Genomic DNA, 27769 nt, shown 5'->3' with positions numbered 1-27769 from the left:
AGCCATTTTTAGACCGTCAAAATTTACCAACAAAAATATAAAAGAGTTTAGTTGTGGCATGAGAAAGCAAGCTGTGTGATATTCGGTCAAGGTTTAGGAAATAACTATCCTGTATTCTGAGGGAGAAGAGGTTTCTGGCGCTTTTCCACCTCTAGCGGACAAAACTCCACAAGGAGAAACAGGGCGGGCGGCACTAAGGAGTTTGCCAGAGAACAGAGATGCTTCTCCTGGGACAAGACTTGTTCAAGTTAGCACAATGTAAATGGTGGTGCTGGAATGTGAACCGGGACCTCGGGAAATCTAGGGCTACTCCATTGCCAAAATTCTGTGGCCTCTTTAGCCAGTGGGGTCTAAAGAGAACTGTTAGAAGTTCTTTGCTCCCAGAGAAGGGCATCTCTAAGGAGGCCCGTACTGTCAACTTCCCTATCCCAACGCGGCAGGAGACTCATAGCTCTTTGCCTGTTCCCGCTAGACTGGAACAGTCCGAACTGAGGGCTCGGGAGGTTGGCTGCAGTTTAGTGGGAGCGTCTTGGATCCGACAGAGTCCCATCATCTCGAAGTCCGGCGCTGTCCCTGCCTCTGGAGAGACAGGGGTCCGAGTCAGGATGAAATCGGGAATCCAGGCTGCAATCTAAGCTGCCTTCAGCCCCAGATGCCCCAGGTTGGACAGAGCCAGAGAGAATCTGGTGTTAGGTGTGCTCCAGGCGCTCCCCAGTGCTGCGTGCTCGGCCCCAGCTTTTTAAAAAATTCCGGGGCCGCTCGGCGGCGCTGCGATTGGCCGCGGTCGGGTAACCTCTATGCAAATGAGGCCGCGCAGCCTCCGCGTCGCCCGAGACCCGTGGAGTTGGCAGGCGAGGAAGGGACTTAGGCACCAGGGCTGGGCGGGCTCACCCAGAGCCGGGCCGGCAGGGACCCGCGCGCAGCGGTCCGGTGCCTGCGTGTCCTGACTCTGAAGGGACTCCTCGCCAGCCTCGTAGCCCCCTCCCCTTGCCTTTTTCCCGCCCCTCCCCCCGCCTGCCTGCCCGCACCACTTTCCACCCAGACCCGCTCTAAAGGGAGTTCTTGGTTTCCTCCGATTTCTTATGAACCCAGGATGGGCAGCAAGGAAGATGTGGGAAAGGGATGTCCGGCGGCCGGTGGCGTCTCCAGCTTCACCATCCAGTCCATCCTGGGCGGGGGCCCTTCCGAGGCACCGCGGGAACCCGCCGGGTGGCCAGCCAGGAAACGCAGCCTGTCTGTGTCCTCGGAGGAGGAGGAGCTGGACGAAGGCTGGAAAGCGCCCGCTTGTTTCTGCCCAGATCCGCACGGCCCCAAGGAGCCAAGCCCTAAGCACCATCCCCCCATCCCTTTCCCTTGCCTGGGTAAGGATCGCACGTCGGGAGTCAGTGCATGAGCCTATCTATGCGGTGTGTGCATACCGGAGACTCGGGAGCAGGGTGTCTTCTGGCCACAGCCGGGCTACTCGGGGTCCAGGTCAAGGGGAGGGTGTCTACGGACCAGTGTTGCCTTCTCCCAAGGACCGGCGCTAGGAAGAAGTAGAGAAATATTGGGGGCGTTTAGGGGAAGACTGTGTTGGAAGGAGGGTGAACTGGAGTGGGCCAGGAACTCTGCGGGCCGTACACTCGGTGCTAGCCAGAATCCTTTCGCACACGGGGTACTTTCTTTCCTGACTTGAGTTCTGCAGATCTGGTGTAGGTGTTGTCAGCTCTACAGTCTCTTTAGGTCTTTTTTCTCCTGTCGATCTTTTCGTGAAGTGATTAGTACTCTAAAATGATTGGCAGTGGTGCGTTTCAGAGAGGGTTCCTCTTGACAGCAGCTGACAGAGGAGAGCCCGGGAGTTAGTCTTTAACCTGACTTCCAAAGACATGGCCTGGAAAATGATGTCACCGTATAAAGCCCAGTTCTTGCAAGATAAAAATCATCTTTTAAAAATAGTGTTAATGTGCCCACTTGAGACCTGTTACCACCTATACTTATTTTATAAGACTGGAGCGGAGACCCTCAGACTCGTATTATATGGGACCCTCTTCTGTTGCTTTAAAAGGCCAAGGCTCTAGACCTTGGGTGCTAACAAGAAAAGGAAAGAGTTGGTAATAAGGGGGCCAAGGATGCAGGCTTCGGCCAACCTCCTGGTCCCTGAAAGAGCAGAGTGCATCAACTCCAAGGTCATTCTCTTTGTGCTTACTCTCCAGGTACCCCCAAAGGCAGCGGAAGCACAGGGCCTGCGGGCTCGGAGCGCACGCCTTTCCTTTCTCCTTCTCACTCGGACTTTAAAGACGAGAAAGAGAGGCTCTTGCCGGCGGGCTCGCCCTCTCCGGGCCCGGAACGGCCTCGGGATGGTGGTGCGGAACGACAGGCCGGGGCGGCCAAGAAAAAGACGCGCACCGTCTTCTCCCGCAGTCAGGTGTATCAGCTCGAGTCCACCTTCGACATGAAACGCTACCTGAGCAGCTCGGAGCGCGCCTGCCTTGCCTCCAGCCTGCAGCTCACCGAGACCCAGGTTAAGACTTGGTTCCAGAACCGCCGCAACAAGTGGAAGCGGCAACTCTCGGCCGAACTGGAGGCGGCCAACATGGCACACGCATCGGCGCAGACTCTCGTGGGCATGCCGCTAGTGTTTCGGGACAGTTCACTGCTGCGAGTGCCGGTGCCGCGCTCGCTCGCCTTCCCGGCGCCGCTCTACTACCCCAGCAGCAACCTCTCGGCCTTACCACTCTACAACCTGTACAACAAGCTTGACTACTGAGCCGCTCGCTGGCTGCAGCGTCCCTGGCTGCCTGCAGCCGCCTGCACACCCGGGCGCGGGCGGCGTCCTTCCCAGGGCTCCGGAGCAGAGCGTCGCGTGTTCAGAAGTATTAAGAAATACACCATGTGTATTCGTTATGTCTTATTTATGGCCTCTTCCCTACTTTGTTTGTTTGTTTCGGGTATTTATCTGCATTCCACACGCCAGAACACCTGCTTTCTACACAAAACCAAACCAAAACGCGTTTGAAAACTCTTTTGAAAGGGGAGAGTCTCGGGTGGTGGCGGGAAAGGGAGTTTTGGCAGGGAGTTTTGGCTAGGTAAGTTTTGGTTGGTAGCAAGAAAAAAAAATAAGAACACCAACAAAACCGGATAATCTTTTCCTCATTTATACACCTGTATATACATATGTGTGTGTGTGTGTATGTGTGTGTGTGTGTGTATAAGGACACAGGCTCAGTCAAGCCGAGCCCACTGGGGCCTTCGTCATTGAACTAATCACCTCTCTTCATTCCCTTCATCTTGAGGGGTGAAGCTGAAAAAAAAAAAAAAACAACCTTCATCTTGAGGAGGGTACAGATCTGTAAATATTTTTAAGGAGAAAAAAAATAAAACGTTTTAAACATGGTTGCTAACTTTGGAAGGATTAATTGTCCCGCGATACAATGCAGAGTGGTTTCTAGATTTTTAGTGCCTGAGCGTGCAATATTCTCTACATCGGACCCCCCATTCCCCTCCTCCCACCACCAACGTCCTGAGCTCTCTACGTGAGGGTGGGGTTGGGCTCAGAGGTTAAAGGTCGGATATTGGGGCTGCCCAGGCAGCACGTGACTAGAGCTGCTTACTGGAACAGCACAGTTCCCACGATCCAGGTGTGCCGATTGGGGTACACTCCAGGATGGAATCGAGATCCCGAGCCCGCGCGGAAAAAGACAAAGGCGGAGAGGCAGGCCTGGATGCTGACCGGGTTACCTCTGGGAATAAGTCAGGCAAGAAGGTGAATATCTCCCCTGGTGCTGGGGATCGATTTGAGCTAGACTGCAGCTGGGCACTCCATGCATGGCCGAAGCCCCGAGTGCCGCGTTGGCGTCCTCCTTCGCAGAGAAAGACGCAGTATATATGAGAAAGCGTCAGCTTGGGGTCCAAAGCCCCACGCGACCCGCTTGCAGCCACGCGCAGTTCTCCGAGGAGCAGGAGGTGATGCCTAAAGGTCACATTTCGATGGAGGGATTCACGGAGCAGGCGCTTCCCGACACTTTTTGTTGTTACATTTGCCCTTTGAGTGGCTAAATGATTACTGGCCAGCAAGCTGCGGCTATTTCGGGCTTGAACCCTGAGGTGCAGTGGAGGCACCCACGGAGTGGACTTATCAGCTCCAAGCAGGAGCTGGGGAGGCGCTACACCCAGAGAACAGCAGCACCTGAATCATGCAAATTGCAGCCGGTTGTTTCTCTCCGTTTTGAGGGCAGCCACCTGTTCCTTGTTAAACGTCTGGAGTGTATGCTGGAGCTCGGAGGAAGCCTCAGGTGGAGTTTCTAGGTCCTCCTACCTACCTCCCTTCAGTGGTTGACTGGGAGCAAGGAGTTAGGAGTCCGGCAGCGGCAAGGCCCTATTTCTTTCTTGAGAAGAAAACATTTGCCTGAGTGGCTCTGTCTCTGTGCCAAGAAGCATAGAAATAACTTGCATTTTTGTAGATATACACAGAATACAAATGCTTACATGACCCATACGATTCCGTGTAAAACGCCTGGTCGAAGACATTTGCTCTGATATTGTCCATTTTCTTCTTATCCTGTTATATTCCACAAACCCCCCCGCAACTACTCCAAGATGACGTCAGATGGATGCTACTCAAGAATGCACCTGCCAATACTAGGTTGGTCCACTTGTTTAGTTCAAGTATTATTGCAAGTATTTGCTGAGGTCCTAACACAAGCTGAAAATCTACACTAAATCTGGTGGTCAGAGAGAGGACATCGGTTCTCTTCTTATTTATCGGAAGTGTGTATCTTATCTCACTAAAGTTGTCATCACGCTAGGTAATCTCTTTGTATTCTTCCCCTGACAGCATTCTTTGGACATTCCACACAGAAACAACCAAATTGCTCCAGAGGAACATCTTGTAAAGGAATATTCCATTCAGATAATTTTGGTCTGCAAATTTCAGTAGATTACAATTTGCTGATGGACTTAACAGTATGGGTCACCATGTTCTCCTCAGGCTGGCATTCTCTAAAGATAGTGACTTCCTCCAGTCACTGGCAGCACATAATGATTCGAGTTTGTCCTGATTATTTTAGGCAATGACCATTTCCCCAGTTGTCAAACAGGACATGTGTGACTCTCTTCACTCACATAGACTTTAGCTGTGACAGGTGACCCAACTCTGCAATTAGTTTCTAGGAGTTCTTCCAAAAAGTGATTGGATATTATTACATGCCCGCTTTACCTTTGTGTTGTGGATGTCCAAGATGCTACTGTTGCCAGATTTCCCATCTCAAGTCTATCAATTCATTTGAATAATCAGCAAAATAGTCCATCTCCTTTCAGGCTCTAAACTTGATTTAAAAGATTGACGTTTCTTAAAACTCAAATAGAGTTGGGCTGCAACTGCATGGCCAGAGGGACCTGAATCATACACACACTGGATAATGAAATACACTTAGATTTTATTAGCAGGTAATTTATGCTCAGAATCTGGAAACACTAATAGAATTAAATAAACAACTGGGAAAGAGAAGCAAATAAGTCAAGAGGGGAAATTATTTTGCTAACGTTAGAATGCAAAACAACTCACTGTATTTAAAAAAAAAAATTGAACTTGGCCGTTGATTTGTTGAAAGAGGAGAGAGAGAGAAAGAACCAAATACTAGAACTATTTGAAGAGGGAAGAGGTCCAGAATATTTTAGCCGTAATAATCATCATCAGGGCAATAGGAGAAAGGTTGTGTGTGTGTGTGTGTGTGTGTAGCTTAATCCTAGCGACAACTTTCTACTTTATGCAAAATTACAAAATAAAAAAGATTGTCTCACAGAAGAGAGAGCAGTGAAAAAGAAGTCGTAGCACAGGTTAAATAGAGACGTGCAGTAATATTTTGCACGTGAGTGTGCAGCCACTACATTCTGCCGGTCAAGTACCGCTTTTCTTTTCACAGAACCCAAACCATTTCTGGTCGTGGAAGCGACTCCTTTGATTCTCATATCTCTGGAGGATTTTAGAAACAGAAAATGCAGCCAACTGAGCCCGCATCTCCCATGGCATGGCAGGGTAGAAGGGGAGAGGACAGCCACAGTTTAGCACCTGTGATGAACATCCCTAAAAGATTCTGCTTGAGCTCGAAAACATCGGAAGTCTCCATGTCCTACTCTGTTTACCTTTTGGGATGCGAGACTCTTCTAAAACAAAGAGTAGTTTGATTGAATTTGTATCCCCAGAGCCTCTTGCCAGGCCTAGCATTCAGGTACTTGAAAATTGTAGAGAGATTAAAAAACAATAGAAATAAAGGCTAGTTCCTATGAGATCACTAGACTGCAAGGGAAACGGGACTCTAATCACAGAGGGGAAACCTCAGCAAAATGAAGGCAAATAGTGCATTTGACTAGAACCTATTTTCTTCAGTATGTCCAGATTGGGTTAATTCCAGGGGTATGAGCATGCCCAGATAGAAAATGTTAATTTAGCTATACAGTAGTTTCAACCAAAACGGGATTCTGTGTCTGAGAGACAGAGAAGGCTGTCACAGCCAGAGCTAGATAAAACATCTTTCCTGCCTTCTAGTCTGTGGCTGGTCCGGCAGGCAGCACCAGGAAGACTACACCTCCCAGCATGCCGCGTACAAATGTGGGCGGGCATGAGTGCCTTCCTGACCTGAGCATACTTGGGAGTTGTAGTTTCTCTGCGCAGCTTCGGCGACGTAACCTCTGCGTGGTGGTATTGAAACCCCGTGAACGGAAAAAACCGCGGTTTCCCTTTGAGCCGGAACAAGATGACTACGGTAATGACTCGAGCAGCAGACCGAACCAATTGGCGGCCGAGATCGAGCCGTTGGCGTTTGAAATCAGCCAATGATAGGCCTGCTCCGGAGCTTCCTCTCCGCCTTCTCCGCTAGCTTGGGAGTGCTCGGAGGGGAGCAGTGTGTTAGTGGCCGGTGTGGAAACGTTGCTTTGGCGAATACGAGGTAGAGATCCGAACAAGGGATTGGGTGGAGCGGGGTTTGCAGCCTGTAGCCGGTTGGTGGGTGTACAGAGGGATCCTGTTGGCCTTCATTGTGTATTATTTGGGGGATCCGCGGGCCGGGAAGGAGGCCCGGCCGGGTAGAGCTCGGTGGGAGCCGGATGGCGCCTGGTCTAGAGTACGGCCGATTCCGACTCTGCGCAGGCGCAAACCCGGACGGGCCTCTCTTTCTCCGGTAAGGGACTCAGACTTAACGTTTGTTTTGCAGATGACGGGTTCGAACGAGTTCAATCTGAACCAGCCACCCGAGGATGGCATCTCCTCGGTCAAGTTCAGCCCCAACACCTCCCAATTCCTCCTGGTCTCCTCCTGGGATACGTCTGTACGCCTCTACGATGTGCCCGCCAACTCCATGCGACTCAAGTACCAGCACACTGGTGCTGTCCTGGACTGCGCCTTCTACGTAGGTGGACTCAGTTTCTGCTCTTGTCCCCTTACCGAGTTAGTGTAGACCGTACCATAGCATCCCATACACGATTTGGAGTGTTGGGGCAGTTCATAATGTTCTGGAGTGCTTCTCTTTAGCTTGGTTTGAGCCTACTGCCATGGTTCGTTCGTTTGTGTTTCTCCTTTCGTCGCAGTTTCAATCACCCTTTTCAAGTTCAGACTTGGATGAACTTTCTCGACATAATTGTGTTTGGAATTCTCAGCAATACTAATTTAGCTACCTTATTAGAAGGAAAGATTGAAAGGCGTGAATATCGTCTAGTTAGCTGCTGGTGTCCCTCGTGATAAAGCTGCACTTTGTTCTTTTTGGAGACAACTTGCATTTTTGTTTACTTCTTAGTGTCTGTCATACCCAAACAGTTGACTGTAGAAATAGCCATTTTGAAATGCTTGCTAAAGCTTTGTAACTTTGAAATGGTTCAAAATTTACGGGGCTGGGCGTGGTGGCCAAGTCTTTAAACCCAGAGGCAGAGGCAGGCGGATCTCTTTGAGTTTTGAGGCCAGCCTGTTCTTTGTAGTGAGTTCCAGGACCACAAGGGCTATTAGTGACACCCTGTCTCAAAACAAACAAACCAACAAACCAAAACCAAACTTTACTTTGTAGGATCCAACGCATGCCTGGAGTGGAGGATTGGATCATCAACTGAAAATGCATGATTTGAACACTGATCAAGGTAACACGGCCACACTTTACCAGTTTTCCTTTGCTAGTGTATTAATGCGGAAAGGCTTACTTAGGATGAGTAGTTGGTCTCAGTGCTTAGGTGAAGGTGAAAAGTGGCTTTGATAATAGACATTTTAAATTGGAATTAAGTTAGCACAAATGGAGTGTGTATTTTGCAGTCAAACCCATTTTAAACACTGCCTTAAGTGTTTTCCCAAAGTATCACTTATGCATTTGGCCATTACCTTTAGAAGTCTTTAAAAGTGGACTGGATCCATTTCAGGATTTCCTAGGACTGTTTGCTATCTTAGGGTGCTCTCCTTGCTGGAAAAGTGTGTCTTAAAGGTGCAACCCAGTAGCCAGTCATGAGGAAACTTGTATTCTTCGCAGAAGAATGTGTTTCAGTTGTGTGTATAAAAACATTTCTTAAGAGTTTTCAGATTTCACTGAGGCAGAAATTGGAGTGGAGCCCAGAAAAGAGAGCGCTCTGAGCTTTGTTTGCTCTACTGGATACAACTATACTTGAAGGGAGGCGTCAGGGGGTCGTGATGTAACTACCTAGAGGCTACGTTGAACAAAGGGAAGATGGATAGAGAAGCATCTCTGTGCTGGGTGTGGTGGTGTTCCTGTAATCCCAGCACTGGGAATGGGGGGAGGCAGGAGGATCAGAAATTGAAGGCCAGCCTCAGCTACACAGCCGGTTTGAGGCCAGCCTAGGCTACATGAGACTGTTTGAAGGAGAAAAAGAGCAGTGTTTCATCGAAAGAGGCTTCTGTATGAACGTGATTTGGGGGTGTGTGTTATATACATGCTAGGCAAGTGCTCTCTCTGAGCGTCATCCCCAGGCCTGCTAGTCATCTTGTATCTTTGTGTCACGTGGGTTTTGGCACATTGTAGATACTTAATAGATGATGTTAACTGAGAGAACACGTGAGATAATGTGAAGGTTGAGGTTGAGAAAAAAAATTATGTAGTGGAAATTTGACCTTACCATGAGAGCAAAGTGAATTAGCTGGAAGGCTCCCGTCAGCTTTCAAATCCTGTAACCATTTCTTACAGGCGTTGGCTCAGTGTGAAGAAAGTGTTGTCAGGGCACAGGAAACCAGAGAGCTCCACTCATTGCTGCATTCAGCAAGTATTTCCTTGAGCACCTACGATGTACCAATCTGGTACTAGGTACCAACGAAGGCATAGAGTTAACCCAGTTTTCTTATAAATCCTAGGATCACGTTGATAAGCACGCACCGTCTTAATGCAGTTGGAGTGAAATTCAAGGCAGCTGTGCTCCCTTCTGCTATGGCATTGACCTAGGCAGTCTGGAGTAAATTAGGTCCGGGTAACGTTGGAGTCGCGGAGAATTGCTCACGTGCAGGCGTTCCTGTCAAGTTGATCGAGACAAATTCATTTCAGTTGAATGTCCCATTAGTTCACTTAAGGTATCCCAGTCAGTTGAGATGGCAAGGCTATATGTGCTGTTTTTATTTTATTTTTCTTTGCAATAGAAAATCTTGTCGGAACGCATGATGCCCCTATCAGATGTGTGGAATACTGTCCCGAAGTGAATGTCATGGTTACTGGAAGTTGGGATCAGACAGTTAAACTGTGGGATCCCAGAACTCCTTGTAATGCTGGCACCTTCTCTCAGCCGGAAAAGGTAGGGTTTTTATGTCCGGGCTGCTGTGCTCATCGGGGTGATGTGTTTGGGTGCATGTTTGATGAAATGCTGTTGCCTAGGTTAAGAACTGACAGTCTCTTAGAAATCTAACTACACAGAAATGCTTTAAAGTGAAGGGAATTCACTTTTAAATTTTGGGCCGTTCTTTTTCTGTCAGTGTTAAACTTGGACTGGAGAGCCCGACTTAATTTCTCTCTCCATGTATTGTGAGGTCTGAGAGTAACTCCCTGTTTACAGAGACTGGCTGTCCTAACCTCAGCTTGACAGCCCAAAGCAGTTGGGATGTTGACATTGACAATGAAAGGGTTATCATTTCAACTTCAGTGAGAGCTGTGTTCTCTGACTTTTATTGCTATGTGTGTATTTAAACGCTGGCAGATGTCATTTGAAGGCTTGTAGTAAATGGAGCTTTTAAACACTTGGAATCTAAATTGTTTATTTGTCATAGACAGTACCATAGTTGGATCTTGGTTTTGTTGTTGTTGTTAATTTGTTATTTCAGTCCAGATTGACAGTCTCTACCTTTAGATTATAAAACCATTTGCATCTATGATTCCTTTTTTTTTTTTGAGAATTTTGTACTTGAGTACACTATATTTACATCTTTCCCACCCCTTCATCACCGCCCCCCCCCCCACCCCCAGCTCCCTCGACTCAATGTCAGGTTCATGGCTTCTTCTATAATTATTACTGTTTCATACACATGAACACACACCAGCTCCTGAATCCATTAGTGGTGTTTGTTTATCCATGTGTTTCTGGCTGACCTCTTAGGATTGGATAAACCTATCAGGGATTCTGTTCCGAGCTTTTGGAAGCCAACTTTGCGTCTTCTGACTTGTTGATCTGTTTGCTAAACAAACTTCAGCTGTGTCCTCATCAGACCGTCTCTCAGGTGGCGGTTAATTTAAAAGCTGGATTGTTCTACCAGTGTGAAGGTGTTCTTCACTGGCGGTCTTCCCTGGTGTAAATACGCTGTTCGGCCCTGTTAGCCGGCGTTATATACAGCAGTGCAAGCAAAGAGCCATTATTTTTGTCACGTCACAGTCGAATCTACTCCTGGCAAGACCTTTGTTCAGAATAAAATAATTGCATTGTTTCTAGTTTTGATTTATGGTTGTATGTAACATGTTAAGAACGGTGATGAATTGCTGACGGAATATCATATAATGGACCAGCCACACTGAATCAGGCTGCTTATTGGTTCAGGAGGTTCATTATGTCGCTTTTTTTTAATACTCTGTTTGATGAATGTATACACCTAGTCAGTAGCATGACAGTGGTTTTCCCTGATTTATGATCAGCGGGGACAGAAAGCAGTTTCAGAAGCTTGTGTGTCACCTGTATAGTAAAGATTTAAGGTAATTCTTGATACAATTGTACCATTATAAATTGATTTCTTTCTGGTTATTTTTTAAGTTTAGCACTTCATATATTGTAGATTAATTTTCTTCTTGAAAAATACTGGCTTTCTGAATAAACATATATTACAATGTTCTTATATAAGTATGCAATAATTACTTAATATTTCAATTTTTTAGATTCTTATTTTTCTTTGAGTTGCATTAGTTTTTAGATTTTAAAGTCAGATTGTAGGTGTAGGGGCTGCTGTTTGGGCATTGTATTGTGACCTGACCTGGTCCTTTGACTGGTGGCCTGTAGTTGTATACTGGTGATTATCAACTATATGGCATGGTTATTGAGGGTTAAAAGGAAGTCTTTCGGTATCATGGTTCCTTTACAGTTTTTAATAGCAGTTCAGCAGGGGTTGAAAGTCAACAATAACCTCTGTTACAGACCCCAGGTCTAGATTTTTAAGGCTATGACTTAGGTTAGGAAGACTCTTTGCTACTCTTTTGTGAATTTTTTCCTTCTGGTGTCTACGTAAAATTTTGTTTGTATGTAAGCTTCTAAATGTTCTGCTTGCAGGAAATTTACGATTTTTTACAAAAGTATTTTTGTGGAGGCTTAAATATTGAAGGAAAGACATTATGACGGGGAAAAATAGATATTTTCAGGGGAAAATGCCTTAGTTTTTTTTTTCATCCCCATAAGCTGAGCTCCCTTCTTTGAACGTTGAACATGATGACATCGGAGCCTAAGGGTAGCTTGGCTATGAGCATGGCAGCTGTCCTTATCTTTTCCTTTTGAGTTTGTCCCTGCAAAGCCACAAGTCAGCCTGCTAGTTACGCCTTCTTCACTGTTCCTCGAAAGGCCTTTCCCTCGGGGAACAGCTGGGAGACGCCAAGAGTTTGAGAGTCGCCGGATGAAGTCTTTGAAAAGCTGGTCTGGTCATAGAAAAAAATGAAAACGATTCTTTTACGAAAAGCCAAAAGGCGTTTCGACTCTGTTGTCCTGTTTTGAGTGGGTTTAATACTTTTATCTTAAATGAGTCAAGAAGTTTTGGGGGAAATGTCATAATAACGAGTGTTTGACTTTAAAAGTGTCTACACACTTGGAGTGTATTTCATGCTTGGTGATTGTGTGTGTGCCAAGTTTGTCTAAGTCACCTCACTTCTGACTAAAGTAGACGCCTGCTCTGGGAATGTGGTCTGCCACGTTTTTTAATGGTTTTAGGATTAGACAGACTTTGGGAGCAAAATGTTATTTTTCAGGAAGTAGATGATGATTATTGAGTTTTGATGTTTCCTAAAAGGTGTACACCTTGTCGGTGTCCGGGGACAGGCTGATTGTGGGTACAGCAGGCCGCCGAGTGCTGGTGTGGGACTTGAGGAATATGGGCTACGTGCAGCAGCGCAGGGAGTCCAGCCTGAAGTACCAGACTCGCTGCATCCGCGCCTTTCCAAACAAGCAGGTACCGGTCCCTTCAGCTCCCTTCTCTGAATTTCCAAGTCATGGTGACTTACAATTTGCCTTAGGTGACTTATAATTTGCCTTAGGTCTGCTCTTTTGAATTCTTTAATGGCAACTGAAGGTTAGAGGAGAATAACAGCCCCACATTTTAGGGATGGTCAAGTGCTTTGAAGAGATGCCTTTCTTATTGATGGTTTTGGTGTGGGATGCTCAGAAAGTATGCAGTATCAAACATATTCAATTTGTACGCCAATCAAAGCTTAAGTTTGGAAATTTAAGTTTATAGAATTTTTTTTTTTTAATGTAGCTCAGGTTGGTGTCATTTTTACACTCCTTTAGCCTCAGCTTCTCCAAGGCTGGGATTGTAGATATGGATGCCTGCCTTTGTGGTTTTTCAATCCTGATATTATCAGGGTTGTTTCTCTCTTACTAAATGAGAGCTTTGATATTTTTTCTTTTTCTTTCTTTCTTTTCTTTTTTTTAATAAGAATGCCGCTGAGATGAGGTTGAGTGGGTCTCCTTCCATCATTACTTTAAAAACAAAACAATTTAGTAAGCTACCTTTTATTAGCAGTCCTTAAAGCTATAAGGGGAAAAGGGGGTGGTTAGCCTCACTGGCCTACTCCTATAATCTTAGCAGTCTGAAGCAGGAAGAGTGTGAGTTCAAGGCCATCGTGGGCTATAAAGTGAGACACTGTCTCAAGAAATACAAGGGCAGTTGTTGTGAGGTGAGCAGTTGTAGGATTTTTTTTTTTTTTTTTTTAAAGAGAAAGCCTCACTTAAAGCAGTAGATGCATTTGGTGTCAGGGCTGTCCTTTAGCTGCTGTGGAATATGGAGCAGGAAGTCCGTTCTCTTGGCTCTTTGTCTCACCTTGAGTCTCAGGTGGTGGTTACTGTTCTTGTAAGTATTAAAGACAGTCAGCTGCAGTTAGTGAAACTTGGAGAGGTTGAAATGTGATTAAAACATACTTGCATTACAGAAATATTTTATGTCTTTATGTTTAAATTTTTCTGTAGGATTATCTTTGCTTTTATGATGGATGCTTAAAATAGGATTTTATTTAAAAAAAAAAAATGGAGGTGGCTCAGTGGGCAAAGGTGCCCGCTGCCGAGACTGATGGCCTGAGTTCTCTCCCTGGGACCATGTGGTGGAAGGAGAGAACTGACAGCTGCAAGTTGCCCTCTGACCTCCATTCATAAGTGCCTCTACACACACACACACACACATAAATAATAAAGGTTCGATTACGTTGAATTCATTTTCTGTGAGCAGTTTTTGGGAATAACTTTTGAAATATCTGGACTAAAATATAAAGATGTAAAAAGTATTCATAATCATTGCATTATCTTTTTAAAAATATGTTGTTATTTCAAGGGAAGATGAAAGACGGTTCGAAACTGGGGCACCCTCGGGAGGGTTGCTCAGCCTGGTTTATGCAAACCTGACTCACTAGTAAACACAGAGGTGGGCCAGCCCCAGCCGTGCTGGGACAGGATTACTGGTGCATCCTCCCAGTGAGGGGGCACAGTGCTTAGAGTTAAAGGTGCAGAGGAGGTTTTACCTGAGGCAACAGGTTATAGTCCCCTTCAGGGCAGGAGACAAAGGATAGTAAAACTTAGAAGTTTTTTAGACTTGACAGAACAAGTCATTTTTGGTTGCAGTGTGCTAGGTACTGAGAGTGTGGAGAGAGAAAGCCAGCAAGGGTGGCGCCATGTCTTACAAAGCAGGTGTCTATAGAGATGGCATGGCCGTCAGGACAGCTCCAGTCCTTTATTAAACCTGGCTGAACTTTCATTTCTGAAATAGTCGTCTTTGTGGATTGAATTGGGGACCTCGTGTTGCTCTCTGGAAGGCAGGTTTTTGCCATTTTGGGCCTCCGCTCTCTCGGCAGGGTTATGTGTTGAGCTCCATTGAAGGCCGAGTGGCAGTAGAATACCTGGACCCAAGCCCCGAGGTTCAGAAGAAGAAGTATGCCTTCAAGTGTCACAGGCTAAAGGAAAACAACATTGAGCAGATTTACCCAGTCAACGCCATTTCCTTCCACAATATCCACAATACGTTTGCCACAGGTGAAGTATGACACGCGGGCCTGAGCTGAGCGCTGAGACTATGCTGCTTATGCTCAGGCAGAACCCTAAGAGTGTCTCTCTGCTTCGGTGCACAGAGCCGTATTAACAAGTTACATTACTTGCAGGTGGTTCTGATGGATTTGTAAATATTTGGGATCCGTTTAACAAAAAGCGACTATGCCAGTTCCATCGATACCCCACTAGCATTGCGTCTCTTGCCTTCAGTAATGACGGAACCACGCTTGCAATAGCATCGTCCTATATGTATGAAATGGATGACGTGGAGCATCCTGAAGATGGTATCTTCATTCGCCAAGTGACAGATGCAGAAACAAAGCCCAAGTGAGTATGCTTCACCTGGATTGAAGCCTTTTCTTGCATTCAACCCAGGACTTATTAATTTTTCCAAATTCATGAATAGCGTCGTTGATGCCTGCTCGATATTACAGCTGACTGTAGGGTTGGAAGTGATTTTATCTTGTTCTCCCAAGCTTTCAATATCCGTAGGTTGATAGACGTCTGATGGATAAAATTGTGCCTAGTTGTTTTGTAGAGAAGAATGTCAAACTCTCATTCTTCTTGAATAGGCTCTATTATTTGAATCTCTGGAGTTACTACTAGCTCATTGCTTTAAAATTAAGTTGAGGAATTCAAGAATAATTTATTTTAGTACATTCTATTTAAGATATTTAAGAATTTGAACTGCCAAAAACAACAAACCCTTCCCTCTCCAGAGATTGTTTCTGTAATATTTACAGAAGCGAATGACCTTTGGGTTTTATTGGAGACAGAGTAATATGGCCTTGCCCAGCACAGCAGACCCCCTTCTGGAATTTTCATAGATGTTGCTGGGTTAGCTGTTGGCCGGAGGCGCCATCTAGGCTTTTTGGCAGCAGTGGGACAGAGTCTTCTCCAGGCTCCGAGAGAGGCGCAGGCACAGCGTACATGCAGTGACTGCCCCGTGTGTCTTGTCCCTCCTTGTCCTTGCTTTCAGGTCCTCAGAGGAAATCCTCAGGGAGGGTTTGTATTAAGTAAATGTGTGTTGGACTTCTGTAATTTTCTGAAGTGCCCTTGCTAAATTTGTTGGGCCTCTGTCTGTAGAAGCAGAGCATTTGACAAGGAGTAGTGTCTGCGCTTTCACAGGCTGGATGTAGAGATTTTTAGGATGTGGAGCTGCTGGCTAAAGGGCCGAGTTTGTGTTTAATCTGTCCCTCTTCTGTTTCCTGTCCCAGCCGGCCATTTTCATCTCATGCTGTTCTTTTTCCTTTTGAACTTGTAGGTCACCATGTGCTTGACAAGATTTCATTTACTTAAGTGCCATGTTGATGCTGATAAAACAGTTGGTCCTCCCCAGTGGTGGATTTATAAATATTAACACAGAAATGAGGGAAATACTAATTTTAATTTTTTTTAAGAGCCTGAAAATAAAGGAAAATAGGTTTTTCTTGTTTTTTCTTTTTGATGGTTTGCTACATTAGAGATATTTGGGCAGACAGGATTGGAGGGCAGTGGCCACATTTTTAAGAGAGAAGCAGTTTTGACCTTGATTTTTGTTTCTGCTGTGGAAATAAATGTTTGTAAATAGAAGTAATAAAAATCCCTTTGTGTTCTTTCTGGACCTTAAATGGTAGAGGAAAAGGCTCTTGAGCCATTGATTTCTTTGCTGGTGATAGTTGGTAATTCGAAAGCTGCTTCAGACTGCCTCCTGAGGAGGTTAATCTACAATTAAACAATATTTCCTCTTGGCCGTCCATTATTTTCTGAAGCAGATGGTTCATCATTTCCTGGGCTGTTAAACAAAGCGAGGTTAAGGTTAGACTCTTGGGACTCAGCTAGTTTTCAATCTTATTAGGGTGCAGGAGGAAAACTAATAAGAAACCCTCCTAACATCATTTTGTGACTGTAAACAATTATTTATTAGCAAACAATTGATCCCAGAAGGGCAAATTGTTTGAGTCAGTAATGAGCTGAGAGAAGACAGAGCATATCTGTGCATTTGGGAAAGTCACTGTAACGTAATTGCAGTACATTTAGACAGGCATCTATCTGGACCTGTTTCTATCTCTAAATGAATTTTTGGAAACATTAATGAGGTTTACATATTTCTCTGACATTTATATAGTTCTCATGTCCATTTCAGTTGCCCAGCCGCTGGTGATTAAAGGTTAAAAAGAAAAAATTATAGTGCGAATGAGATTCATTTTGATGTAATGTCTTGTAGCAGAACACGAACTTAGCTTGGCCTGTCTTAAGTAGTCCAGTGTTTGTGTTGTCAGACTTGTTCTGATGTGTGTTATTTGTAAATGCGCGCGTCTCTGAAGAGGACTTGGGCCTTTACTCAAGTTTATTTTACCCATAGTGTATTTTTAAAAAATTCTTTTGGTACAGAGAAAAGACTTATTTTTATTTTGTGAGATTTTCAGAGAGAACTTGGCGTGCAGTCTGCGTGGTCTCTTGAACTGTGTTTTCTTCCTTGCAGGTCCACGTGATCATCTGGTGGAAAGCCTCACTTCCTGCCAGCACTTGCTTCCCCCAGGGGCTGCTGTAGTCACTGGACTCCGTCTAGTTTGTCTAGTTTTGGGTTTCTCTGTCTCCTGTCAACAGAAACGTCTCTGTGTACTCTGTAATTGTTTGGGATGCGGAGGCTTGGTGCCCTTGTACAGTAGTTGAATGTTCCTGTCCCTAAGTAATTCCTGTTGCTGTTACTGCTCCAGCTCTTTGTAGCACAATCTAAAACTGTTAATATTTTTCTGTTGTCAAATAAATCAGATATTTGGAACTTTTAAAAGTTGGGTGTTTTTAAAGATTTTGCTAATTATTGTCATTTACTGTCTAACGACTTTTCTTAGGCAACGTGCTCTTCATCAACTACATGTTGAGGGTGACGTTTGACCTTTAAATGTTCTCTGCTTCATTTATTTATGTCTGCTCTTGTACATTGGGGGTCCAGCCCTGGATAAAGAATCCATGTGAGTTCATTCAGCCATTTTGCTCATGTTTCTGTGGCCGATCAGTGAGGCCTCTGAACCATCTCTACAGCTTCCCTCAGGATGGGCACCGACTGGCAGCGTCTGGGTATCTCGGCCATGACTGCTAGCAGTGTCGGTGCTGTAGAGCTTACGGTCCCTGTGCGGGTGGTGACATCCTCTGCAGAGAACCAAATGGCAGGCTCTTTGGACTTAGCTGTCACACTGTCCATCAGAGTGACGTAACAGCCAGGCGCTGACTAGTAGCATTGGTCCTGTGGTGGGATTATGTGCTTTTTAAGGTCATAACCACTTGATTGAGAGCAGAGCATAAATTCCAAACATTATAATAAAGATAACCAAATTAAAGCCATGCTTTGGACTTGTGTTTTATGTGGTTTGAGAAATCTTCTGATAGTCTCCTTTAGATTCTCTTCTGTCCGTTAAAATAAAATGTGTCTCCCTGCCTCCCCTCTACTTCCTAGTCAGCTCGCCCTCTCAATTCACCTGTTTATTTTATAGCGACTTTTACCTCCGGTTTCCCAGGTGTAGTTTACCTTCAACTTTTCTTTTCGAGATTTTCTTTATTTTTATTGTATGTGTTTGTGTGTTTTATCAGTATGAATGTCTGCACCAGCAGTGTGCGGCGCACTCAGAATCCAGAAGAGGGCATCAAATACCTTGGAATTGGAACTCAAGATGGTTGTGATCCTTTCTGTAGGTGCTGGGAATTGAACTCTAGATCCTTTGGAAGAATAGCCAGTGCTCTTAACCTCTGAGCCATCTCTCCAGTCCAACATTGGCATTTTCAATGGGTTTTCCTACTGATACTATAAATGTTTCTTCACTGTCTTTCTGCTGCTGACTGCTACTGTTCTCAGGGTCTTTTGGGTGAATGTTACACATCCGGTCCTTTTCCTTAACTCCGTGTCTCCTGGAGTGATGGTTTTCTTGTGTTTTAGTAGAGTTCAAGTCAGCAAAATGGTATGACAGACCAAACGTTTGGTCAGATTCACTCTTTCTGTGTGTGGCTGTCTGGTGGATGGGTGCGTGTGTGTAATCTAAATGTGGCGCTGGCTGTACATCATTTTACAGGGAATTACATTGTCGCTTACAGTTCTCAGAAACTGCTTGATGACTTACAGAATTAAAAAACAAACACCTCTTGTGTGAAGCCCCTTGTTACAGCTCAAAACTAAGGGTTCTTTTTCAAAATATGTAGGAAGTGCTTCTTGTCGCCACCTTTGGTGCCTTGAGCTTTTGAGGACTTTAGAGCCCACATTTACGTTTTTTCCCCCCTCAAGACAGGGTTTCTCTGTAACTTTGGAGCCTGGCTTTGAACTTGCAGAGATCCACCTTGCTCTGCCTCTCGAGTGCTGGGATTAAAGGCGTACACCACACATTTACTTTTGTGTGTGTGTGTTCCATAGCACACAGGAGCAGCTAAGGGACAGCTTGTGGGGGTCAGTCCTTCCATCGAATGAGTTCTGGGATTGAACTCAGGTTGTCAGGGTTAGCCTGGCGGTCTTTACTCATTAAGTGAACCACCTCACCTTGCTTTTAATACTGCTGAATGACGTTGATAGCTCCCTTTCAGTGAACTTCAAAAGCAGGTATGGAATGTTGACACAAAGGTGCTTTGTTCGTTCAGTCAGTATTGGAGAGCTGATGAAGCCCTGACAGCATGGGCTTCACTGCTCCAGAATCTGGTCTGTTTCCTGGGACAGAGAGTGTGAATCTTGGTGTTGAGCTTTCAGCTCTGGCTCTAGCGCCCAATTCCCTGTGTTACTAGTCTTTTCTCAGTCTTGGTCGCTCCAAATGTATTGTGAAGGAAACACTGAGCTTATAGCTTAGGAACAAATATGTACGCTCTACCAGAGTGTGCCAGCCACAGTTCGAATGCAAATCGCCTCTGTCTGCATTAATGTTCACCCCAGGCTGGCAGTAGCTCAGTGGCAGGGCACCTAGTACTGTTTGTGAGGCTTTGGGTTTGGTCTCCAGCACTGAAAAAAAACCATAATTAGATGGTCAGCTGACTTAATTCTTTTATATAAGTCTGTTGGCATAGGCTGCTTGTTCGTTCCTGCTGCCTCAACTATAAATAACCACCCAGAAACTATATTATTTAAATCACTACTTGGCCAATCACATAAGCGTTAGCTCTTATATCTTAACCCATTTCTATTCTTATTTTACCACGAGGCTTGAGGCCTACCCGCAAGGTTCTGGCAGGTAGCTGAGCTCCATGGCTTCTCTGACTCCGCCTACTCCCTCCCGATATCTCTCTTCCAGCCTGGCTAAATTCTGTTAAGCCATTGGCCAAAAGCAGCTACTTTATTAACCAATGGCAATAAAAGCATATTCACAGCATACATCACCTCCCATATCATAAGTCAAGGTGGTTCGCGAGTTATTATTGGATCCCTAGTTATTAAGGATACCTGTGCATTTTAGAAGCATGAACTAAAGTAGCAATAGAAGCCCCGGATCGCATCTGTAGACCATCATCTGGCTTTGGTAGTGTTCAGGATTTTTGATTTTGCAGCAACTGCATATGTGAACCACACTGTATTTTTTAGTGCTGCATCCTCTTACACTTGTGTTCACAGGTCCACACACAGTACATGTATTTACTTTTTCAGCTTGCATGTATGCCATAGTTTCCTCTAAAAATGAACGTGTTCCTCACCCAACATCAGGTTTTCTTCCTGTGGTGTAGGAGAGGCTGACACTGTGAGCTTGGCCCAGTAGCAGCAGCAAGGTTGTGCAGTGGAGTGGCTGAGCCAAGTACCCCCCCTGCCCCCGCCTTTCTCAGGAAATTAGCCCCGTTGCAGAAGGAATGGCAGTCGTCTGACTTGTTGGCTCTTTCATACCCTAGCGAAGGGACTTTTTCACCCAGGAAATCATGTACGCGTGTTAATGTGCCCAGGAAACGGGGGTGGGGCGGTGTCTATTAAAATGACGTCATTGGGGAAGTAGACACACCTCAGGTTTGAATGTGCCACCCTCACCTCTGAAATGTCCCCGGGCACCCCATCTTTCACTTGGGAAAGTGCTGACTTAAGCTATTAGGGGTAGTTAGAGGTTTCCTTTCGGAATGGCACCTGGCTACATTGCTTTGGAACAAGCGCTAAGAGAAATGAAAGCGGCTGCTCCCGGTGGCCACAAATACCAATTGGGGCATTGAGTACAAAGGCACTTTCCCCTTGATCAGTGGCGTGCCGAGACAGTGCTTTCATTTTCCCAGGGTGCCCACAGAACTTGGCCTGGGTTTGTCGTAGGACACTGGCTTTCTAGTTTTCTGGGCTGGTGTGGGAGAGAAGCAATCTGAAGGTGAGAAATTGACTGTAATTTATAGAGGTCTGTATTTGGGAAATCCTGGCATAACTCATGATTTGCCAACTGCTCCTGAGAACTTACTTTAAATGAAAAGCAATTGATTGCGTTTTGTTGCTTTGTTTTCCTTGAATACATCCCTGGCTAACCGTATGACTTCCCAAATTACCTGCCTTGGAAAAGGAAAAGGAAATGCCTTACTGACCTTTTGTGTACGATTTGTCAGACTTAAGTAACCGAAGGTTCATCCTGTGGTTTATTTCATTAACTAATTTCTCAAGAAATATTTGTTCACGTCTGACCAGTTCTGTGTGGTTAACACAGCGCTGAAGAAGCAGTACAAATCATGCCTACTGATTTACTAGGCTAAGGTAATGAAGTACCTCCGTCCCCTTTATAGGACTCTGTTCCAGGCTATTGCAGTAATTTAAAACCCTTGTACCATAGACTCTTGACCTTGTTATAACATCACTTTATAATTCTCAAAATACTTGGCTCTTGAAGATTTCCTTAGCACCAGCCATGTATTCTTAAAGAGCCCGATTTGTCTTCAGCGTTATATTACAATATCTTCTGTGCTGAGACCCAGCGTTCTCAAGAGTTGCCCGACAGAAACCTTCCATTCTTATCATGGCACGCAGTCGCTGGTGTTTTCCACTTGGAGGGATACACTGATTTGGAACAGCAGCAATCCACAGCTTCACCAAGCCGAGCGTGGAAGCAGCCGCCTTCCTGGTTACTGTGAGGTCACTGAGAATGCTGGTAGTGGGGAGGAGCTGAGCTTCCCGCATGACGCTCACGTAAAGGTAATTCTGGAAACAGGACTGGCATACCAGCCATTAGCTTGTCCTTTGCTGCTCCTCACTGGTCATCCTTTGTCCTCCCTGGTCGCTACAGAAGTCTAGGTGAGCATCGCCCTTCCAGAGCTTGTGCCTGGTGTCCTGGCAGCCTACTCATTGTTTGCGATTATAATATAATTTCACCACTTCTCTCCTTGTTACAACTCCTTGTATGCATTCCATCCTCTGATCTCTCTCATATTCACGTCCTTTTTTCCATTGTTAGGTATGTATATTCCTGAATATATGAATACCACCTGCTCAGTTCATATGTTACTTGTTTGTATGTTTTCAAGGCTGACCGTTTGGTACTGGATAACATTGGTGTGTGCTCTACCCTGGGGAAGACCATTCCTCCTGCTCTCAGCGTTCCTTAGTTGACTGTAGTTCTTTGTGTAGGGTTGAGGCCCCTTGAGCATTTCCCCCTTCCATGTCAGCATTGCTCAGATCTCTAGGCAGCCATGTTGGTGAGTTTTCATAGCATCTCTGACATTTCTAGGATACCCAATCTCACATCAAACTCTGTTTCTTTGGCTCTTACATTCTTCCTCCCCACCCCTCACCCTCAACACCTCTCTGCAATGATCCCTGAGCCCTAGGAGCAGGGGTTGTGTGGTAGATGTATCCATTAGGACCGGGCTCCACAACTCTACATTTTGATCAGTTGTGATTTTCAATAATAGTAAGCCTCCATCTGTTGTGAGGAGAAGCTTCTTTGATGTGGGGTGAGGACTACGCTTACCTGCGGATATAAGGATTAATGTTTGCAGTGGAGTCACTTCCGGATCATGCTGCTTTAGTAAAGTGGTGGTTTTAGGTTCTCCAAGATCCATGGTTTCACTAGCCCCAAGTTGTTGACTAGGTTTCTCTTACCAGGCATGATTTCCCTCTTGTCGAGCAGGGTTCAACTAAGAGGGCTGTTGGTTACCAGTGGTGTGTGCGCCACTGCTGACTCTGGGATCGCGAGCCGTGCTGGTGGTTATGGCTCACAGGCATCCTAGCTGGGCAGTCTGCGCATTTTAACTCTACTCCCCTGGACTTGGCTTTTGCTTCACCTAGCTTTGCAGTAACATACCTGTGCGGCCAGTCATTGTCCGGGTTTGGCTTTTGAAGTGGAAAATCATCTGAAACTGTCAAATGATGAGAGAAATGTTGTTTGTGTGGAGTCCCACTTACCTGCCATGGAAGCCTTGTGACCTGAGTTTGGTCACAGAACCCAGTCAAAAGTGAAGACCTGTCCTCAAAACTTGCTCTCTGACCTCCACATGTGGGTTATGGTGTGTGCACATCCACATACATTATCCCCCCATAATAAATTTAAAAAAACCCAGAATGTGTGATAATTGACTGGAGTAAAAGCAAATGGAAATCAGAGGTGATATATTTAATTCCTGAATAAGGAGTTATTTATGGATAGTAATGTAGTGTTAGTTGTAACATTATTTGATCAGTACACTCCCTGGAAACACAAAGTTGAACATTTAGTATTTGTGTGTATGTGTGTCTGTGCACATGTGTGAGTATCCCAGGCTGCTGTTGAATTCAAGGTGATCTCCTGCCTTAGCCTTTTGAATGTTAGGATTACAGGTATCTGACTCAACATTCATTATTTCTAGAGAAACACTTTTTGGTTAAAAATAGGTTGTCTCTAAATCTCTAAGTTAATCCCATGGAAATGCAGAGAAGTTAACCACTTTGGATGACTTGGGAAATCGGGACTAATTCAAAATTTAAATTTGAAAGTTTTAATTGCATAACTAAAATTTCAGAAAAGGCTTTCTTATTAAATGAACCACAAGGCCAATATGGCACATGAACAACTTGATCTACATATTTACGTTATTCTAGGCCAGCCGGGGCTTCATAGAAAGACCTTGTTTCAAAAACAAATACAATAATAAAACAACAATGACAGCAACAAAACAAATTAAAAAAAGATATGATCCTCAGAGAGATAAGGTTGGGTCACACCTGTGGCCCTCACACTTGGAAGGTAAGGCAGGAGGACTGGCTGCTTGTTCATTGTTAGTCTGATGTCAAAGTCAGCCTGGGCTATAGAACGAGATCTGGTCTCAGAATGGTAAAGGAAGCTGGACATGAAGGTACACACCTTTATGTCAGCACTTGGACGACAGAGTTGGGCAGCTCTCGAGGCCAGCCTTGTCTACAGAGTAAGTTCAGGTCATCTGGGGCTACTCAGAGAAACCCTATCTCAGAAAACAAACAAAAAATCAAAATTGAAAGGGAAAAAAATTAGAAAAGGTAAAAAAAAAATGACCCCAGAACGAATAGATTTCTTAGTGGAAAGACATGAAAATGTGAGTTTTAGGGAAAGTTATTTCCTTTAATTTTTTTTTTTAGCATTTATTTTATGTGTATCGGTATTTTGCCTATATGTGTGTGTGGTACCTGCAGTAGTCAGAAGAGGGTATTGGACCTCCTGGAACTGACTGGTATTACAGATGATTGTGAGTCTCCATGTGGGTGCTGGGAACTGAACCCAGTTCTCTGGAAAAAGTGCTCTTAACCACAGAGCTGTCTCCAGCCTAAAGTTATTTCTTCAAACAACTTAAAAAAAACATTTTCAGATTTGTGTGTGAGTGCATGAGCATGCCATAGTGCACACGTGGAGCTCCAAAGATAATTTGTAGGCTTTGGTTTTCTCCCGGGTATTCAGTTCAAGTAGTCGGGTTTGGCTGCAGGTGCCTTCACCTGCTGAACCATCTTGCTGGCACAGGGAAGCCATTTTTTAAGGCTTGCTGTGAGCATCTAGTTGTAGCACTGGGATTTAAGGGGCAAATATACTTGGAAAAGGTCCCGCTCTTGGCATTGTGAGGATAACCTGGCAAGAGAGAGTGTGCTGGGCAGGGCGACAACCGTGTCAGAGTGTGAGCCTGTGGTATTCGTGGAGAGGGAGTTGTCACTGTTTTTGAGAGAAGGGGAATAATGTCATTTTTATTAGCTATCCAGAAACATAAGGTCAGGAGTTAGAAACTGAAGTCAGTTTGAAATAAGCCACCCGACTAAGGAACCTGTTGGAATCTGCTGACCCAGACCTATCCTAACTCCTAGGACATTTGACGAATTGGATCCTATGAAACTCCAGGAGGCCTCATAGAGCACGCGGAGTTCAGGGGTGTGGTGGCACACACCTTTAATACCAGTACTCAGGGAGACAAAGACAGGCTGATCTCTGTGAGTTCAAGGCCAACCTGGTGTACTTAGTGAGTTCCTGGACAGGCAGGGCTGTGTAGAGAGACCCTGTCTCAAAAACAAACAAAACAAACAAATGAAAAGGAGGAGAAGGAAGAGGAAGAAGACGTGGAGCCATTACCATTCTTCTAGTGGGACAGCCACCACTGGCAATTACTTGCTGGAAAAGAATATCAGGGTTCTTCCAGAGGCGTCTCCCAACTCCCCAGCTGGATGACCGTGGTGACCGTTGTGCTGTTAAGGGTCTTTTCTTGGCTACTGGTTCAGGTGATTTGGAATTATGGAGCTTCTTTCCCTCTCTGTTCCTCTATCTTTGCTTTCTATCAACAGACAAAAGGAATCTGCAAAACTTGGCTGGTGGTTTTTTAAATGGAGGCTTGAGACACGTGTGCTATTGATTCCAAGTGGTGGTGAGTGTCGATGGCTAAAAAAGCTGATTGGGATGCTCACAAAGTGGACTGGATTTGGTCTGCCGTGTGTGTGCCATGAAGGAACTGGGCCTTTGAAAGCACAATGACAGAGGCCATTTAAAACTTTCAGTATAGGGGCTAGAGAGATGGCTCAGTGGTTAAGAGTGTTTGTTTTTGCAGAGAACCTGGGTTCAAATCCTAGTATCCATGGGACAGCTTAAAAAATTGTCCAGTTCTAGGGTGTCTGACATGCTCTTCTGGCCTCTGTGTGCATATGGTGAAAACATACATGCAGACAAAACATTAGGTTAAATATGGAAAATATTAAAGATAATTAAAAACCCTTACAGTACATTAAACCCCTCAAACATTGTGAAGGAATTCTGTAAGCTCAGGGGATGCTCTCAGCCCTCTAAGAGGCCCTACTCAGGTTTAGTTGAAGGTGGAGGTTTCGGGACAGTATGTGTTTGAGGACACTTGTGATTTCTTCTTCTCTCCCTCCCTCCCTCCCTCCCTCTTCCTTCCTTCCTTCCTTCCTTCCTTCCTTCCTTCCTTCCTTCCTTCCTTCCTTCCTTTCTTCCTTCCTTTTAGTGTTTTAATTTCTATTTCTTTTTTTGTGGTCTTTTTCCTGCATGCATGTCTCCGGGAGAGTGTTGGATCCTCTGGAACTTGAGTTACAGACAGTTGAGAGCTGCCGTGTGGGTGGTGGGAATTGAACATGTGTCCTCTAGAAGAGCAGCCAGTGGTCTTAAACTCTGAGCCACCTCCCACACTTCTTTCTCTCTCTCTCTCTCCCTCCTTTTCTCTTTCTTTCTCTCTCTCTTTCTCTCTCTTACTTTGCTTTTAAGATAGCTGTTTGGGTAATATATACATGTTCTGAGTCTGGTAATTTTGAAGGGACAGAGATGTTAAAATAATGTTGTCAGTTTGTTCTTGAAGCAAAATTTACCCTGACAGAGGCTTCATGAGAAGGTGGTTAGGTCATGAGAACAACTTCAGGCTCATCGGGAGGGCTGTTGCGTAGGAGAAGATCCTGTGTGGAGATCCTGCACTACCTTCTGACCATATTTCAGGCATGACTTTACATCCTCAGCAGCTTGAATTATTTAGCATCTTTTTGAGATTACATTTTTTATTCCTAATTATATGGCAAAGATATATACCATGAAATATTTATCATGTAATTATGATTAAAATGTGCAGTCTCCCTGAAGATGTGAATAATCACTTCTAAGTATTCTATATTTAACTAAAGGAGTCTGGTGGACTGCTGGGTCAGGCTGGTTCAGCATCCTGTATGGTTGCAGGTTAGAGTTAGCTGGAAGGGGAACATCGCATGGGGAGGGAAGGCTGAAGGGAGCTTTAGTAAGGTTTTCTACACAGCCAGGTGTACTGAAGGATGGTTGTAGGTGCCTTTTGGGTTCCTTCAGTTCTTATTCTGCTCTGATGCCCGAGGCCTATCGCCACACGCTTTGCTTCCTACCCATAGGATGTTAGATGAAGATCTCCCTAGGGCCACTTTGCAGTCCTTTGAGTGGCTGGGATCAGAGAACAGACAGAGAACCAACACCCTTTCTTGCAGCATTCCTTCGGACCTTTGTCTGTGTTCCTCCACCCCCACTAAGCCCCACAGCACAACTATATATGGTTGTCCCAGTCTGCAGTCTGTCGCAGGAGAGCTAGAGGCCAGCATCGCAAATGGTACCCATTCATCCAAAGCCTTTGCTTTCAAGGTTGTGGAGGAAGAGCAAGAGCCTGGAGGTGATGGGAGGTGCTAAAACCTCTCCAGGTTCTGCCATCTCTGGAACGTAATGAGATGTCTTTTCCAAAGAGCCTGACCTTAAGACCCACCACGATTCAGACGTATGAGCCCCTAAGCAGAGCCTCTGCTCGCCTCGAGTCTGCTTCCATTTCCCTCTGTCATCCTTTCTCTAACTCAGAAGACCCTCAGGTGTTTAGGCTCAGTGGTGGGATGTTTCTGTCACGGGAACTTAGCTCACTCAGTGCCTTTGGCCTCCGGCAGGAACACGTGTCAGTAAAGGATTTTCTCTTAGGTACATATAGAGTTCAGCTTTACATTTATTAGCGTGTTAATTTGTCGTTCAAATATATTCTTAGTAAATTTTGAACTGTATCATTGGTTTTCTGATTTTTATTTCTTTTTCTTGAGATGGTTTCTCTGTGTAGTACTGGGCTGTCCTGGAACTCACTTTGTAGACCAGGCTGACCTCAAACTCAAATCTGCCTGCCTCTGCCTCTGCCTCCTGATTGCTGGAATTAAAGGCGTGTCCCCCACATCAGGTAGATTTTCTGATCTATTAAACTCTTGTTATATTGATTCATCAGTTTCTATTTA

General features: G+C 45.1%; 2 protein-coding genes across 2 annotated transcripts in view; both read left to right on the top strand.

Moving 5' to 3' along the window:
- Hmx2 (H6 family homeobox 2) overlaps nt 1–4474 on the top strand; it is an 8922-nt gene extending 4448 nt beyond the window's left edge. The window contains exons 2-3 of the mRNA XM_048455199.3: nt 1093–1361; nt 2193–4474. Coding sequence (XP_048311156.1) covers nt 1093–1361; nt 2193–2746 — 823 coding nt within the window. The 3' untranslated portion in view covers nt 2747–4474. The remainder of the gene's footprint in view (nt 1–1092; nt 1362–2192) is intronic.
- A 2288-nt stretch (nt 4475–6762) lies between these two features.
- On the top strand, nt 6763–17988 carry Bub3 (BUB3 mitotic checkpoint protein). Its single transcript, XM_048455198.3, has 8 exons — nt 6763–6923; nt 7188–7382; nt 8031–8100; nt 9593–9744; nt 12422–12580; nt 14472–14649; nt 14775–14991; nt 17129–17988. Exons 2-8 carry the CDS (start codon nt 7188–7190, stop codon nt 17136–17138), a joined length of 981 nt encoding a protein of 326 aa, XP_048311155.1. The 5' UTR covers nt 6763–6923; the 3' UTR covers nt 17139–17988.
- Nucleotides 17989–27769: the final 9781 nt, after the last annotated feature.

This window comes from Myodes glareolus, chromosome 7 (assembly GCF_982192425.1).
Source record: "Myodes glareolus chromosome 7, mMyoGla1.1, whole genome shotgun sequence".
Classification (NCBI taxonomy): domain Eukaryota; kingdom Metazoa; phylum Chordata; class Mammalia; order Rodentia; family Cricetidae; genus Myodes; species Myodes glareolus.
Note: the sequence above shows the minus strand (reverse complement) of the source record. Positions and strands in the feature narration are given on the sequence as shown.

What these genes read in the sequence shown, in the direction of transcription:
- Bub3 (XM_048455198.3), top strand. Translation starts at nt 7,188, where the DNA reads ATGACGGGTTCGAACGAGTTCAATCTGAACCAGCCACCCGAGGATGGC. An exon ending in CCTTCTCTCAGCCGGAAAAG is followed by an intron (nt 9,745 to 12,421) that starts GTAGGGTTTTTA and finishes GTTTCCTAAAAG; the next exon opens with GTGTACACCTTGTCGGTGTC. An exon ending in GCGCCTTTCCAAACAAGCAG is followed by an intron (nt 12,581 to 14,471) that starts GTACCGGTCCCT and finishes CTCTCTCGGCAG; the next exon opens with GGTTATGTGTTGAGCTCCAT.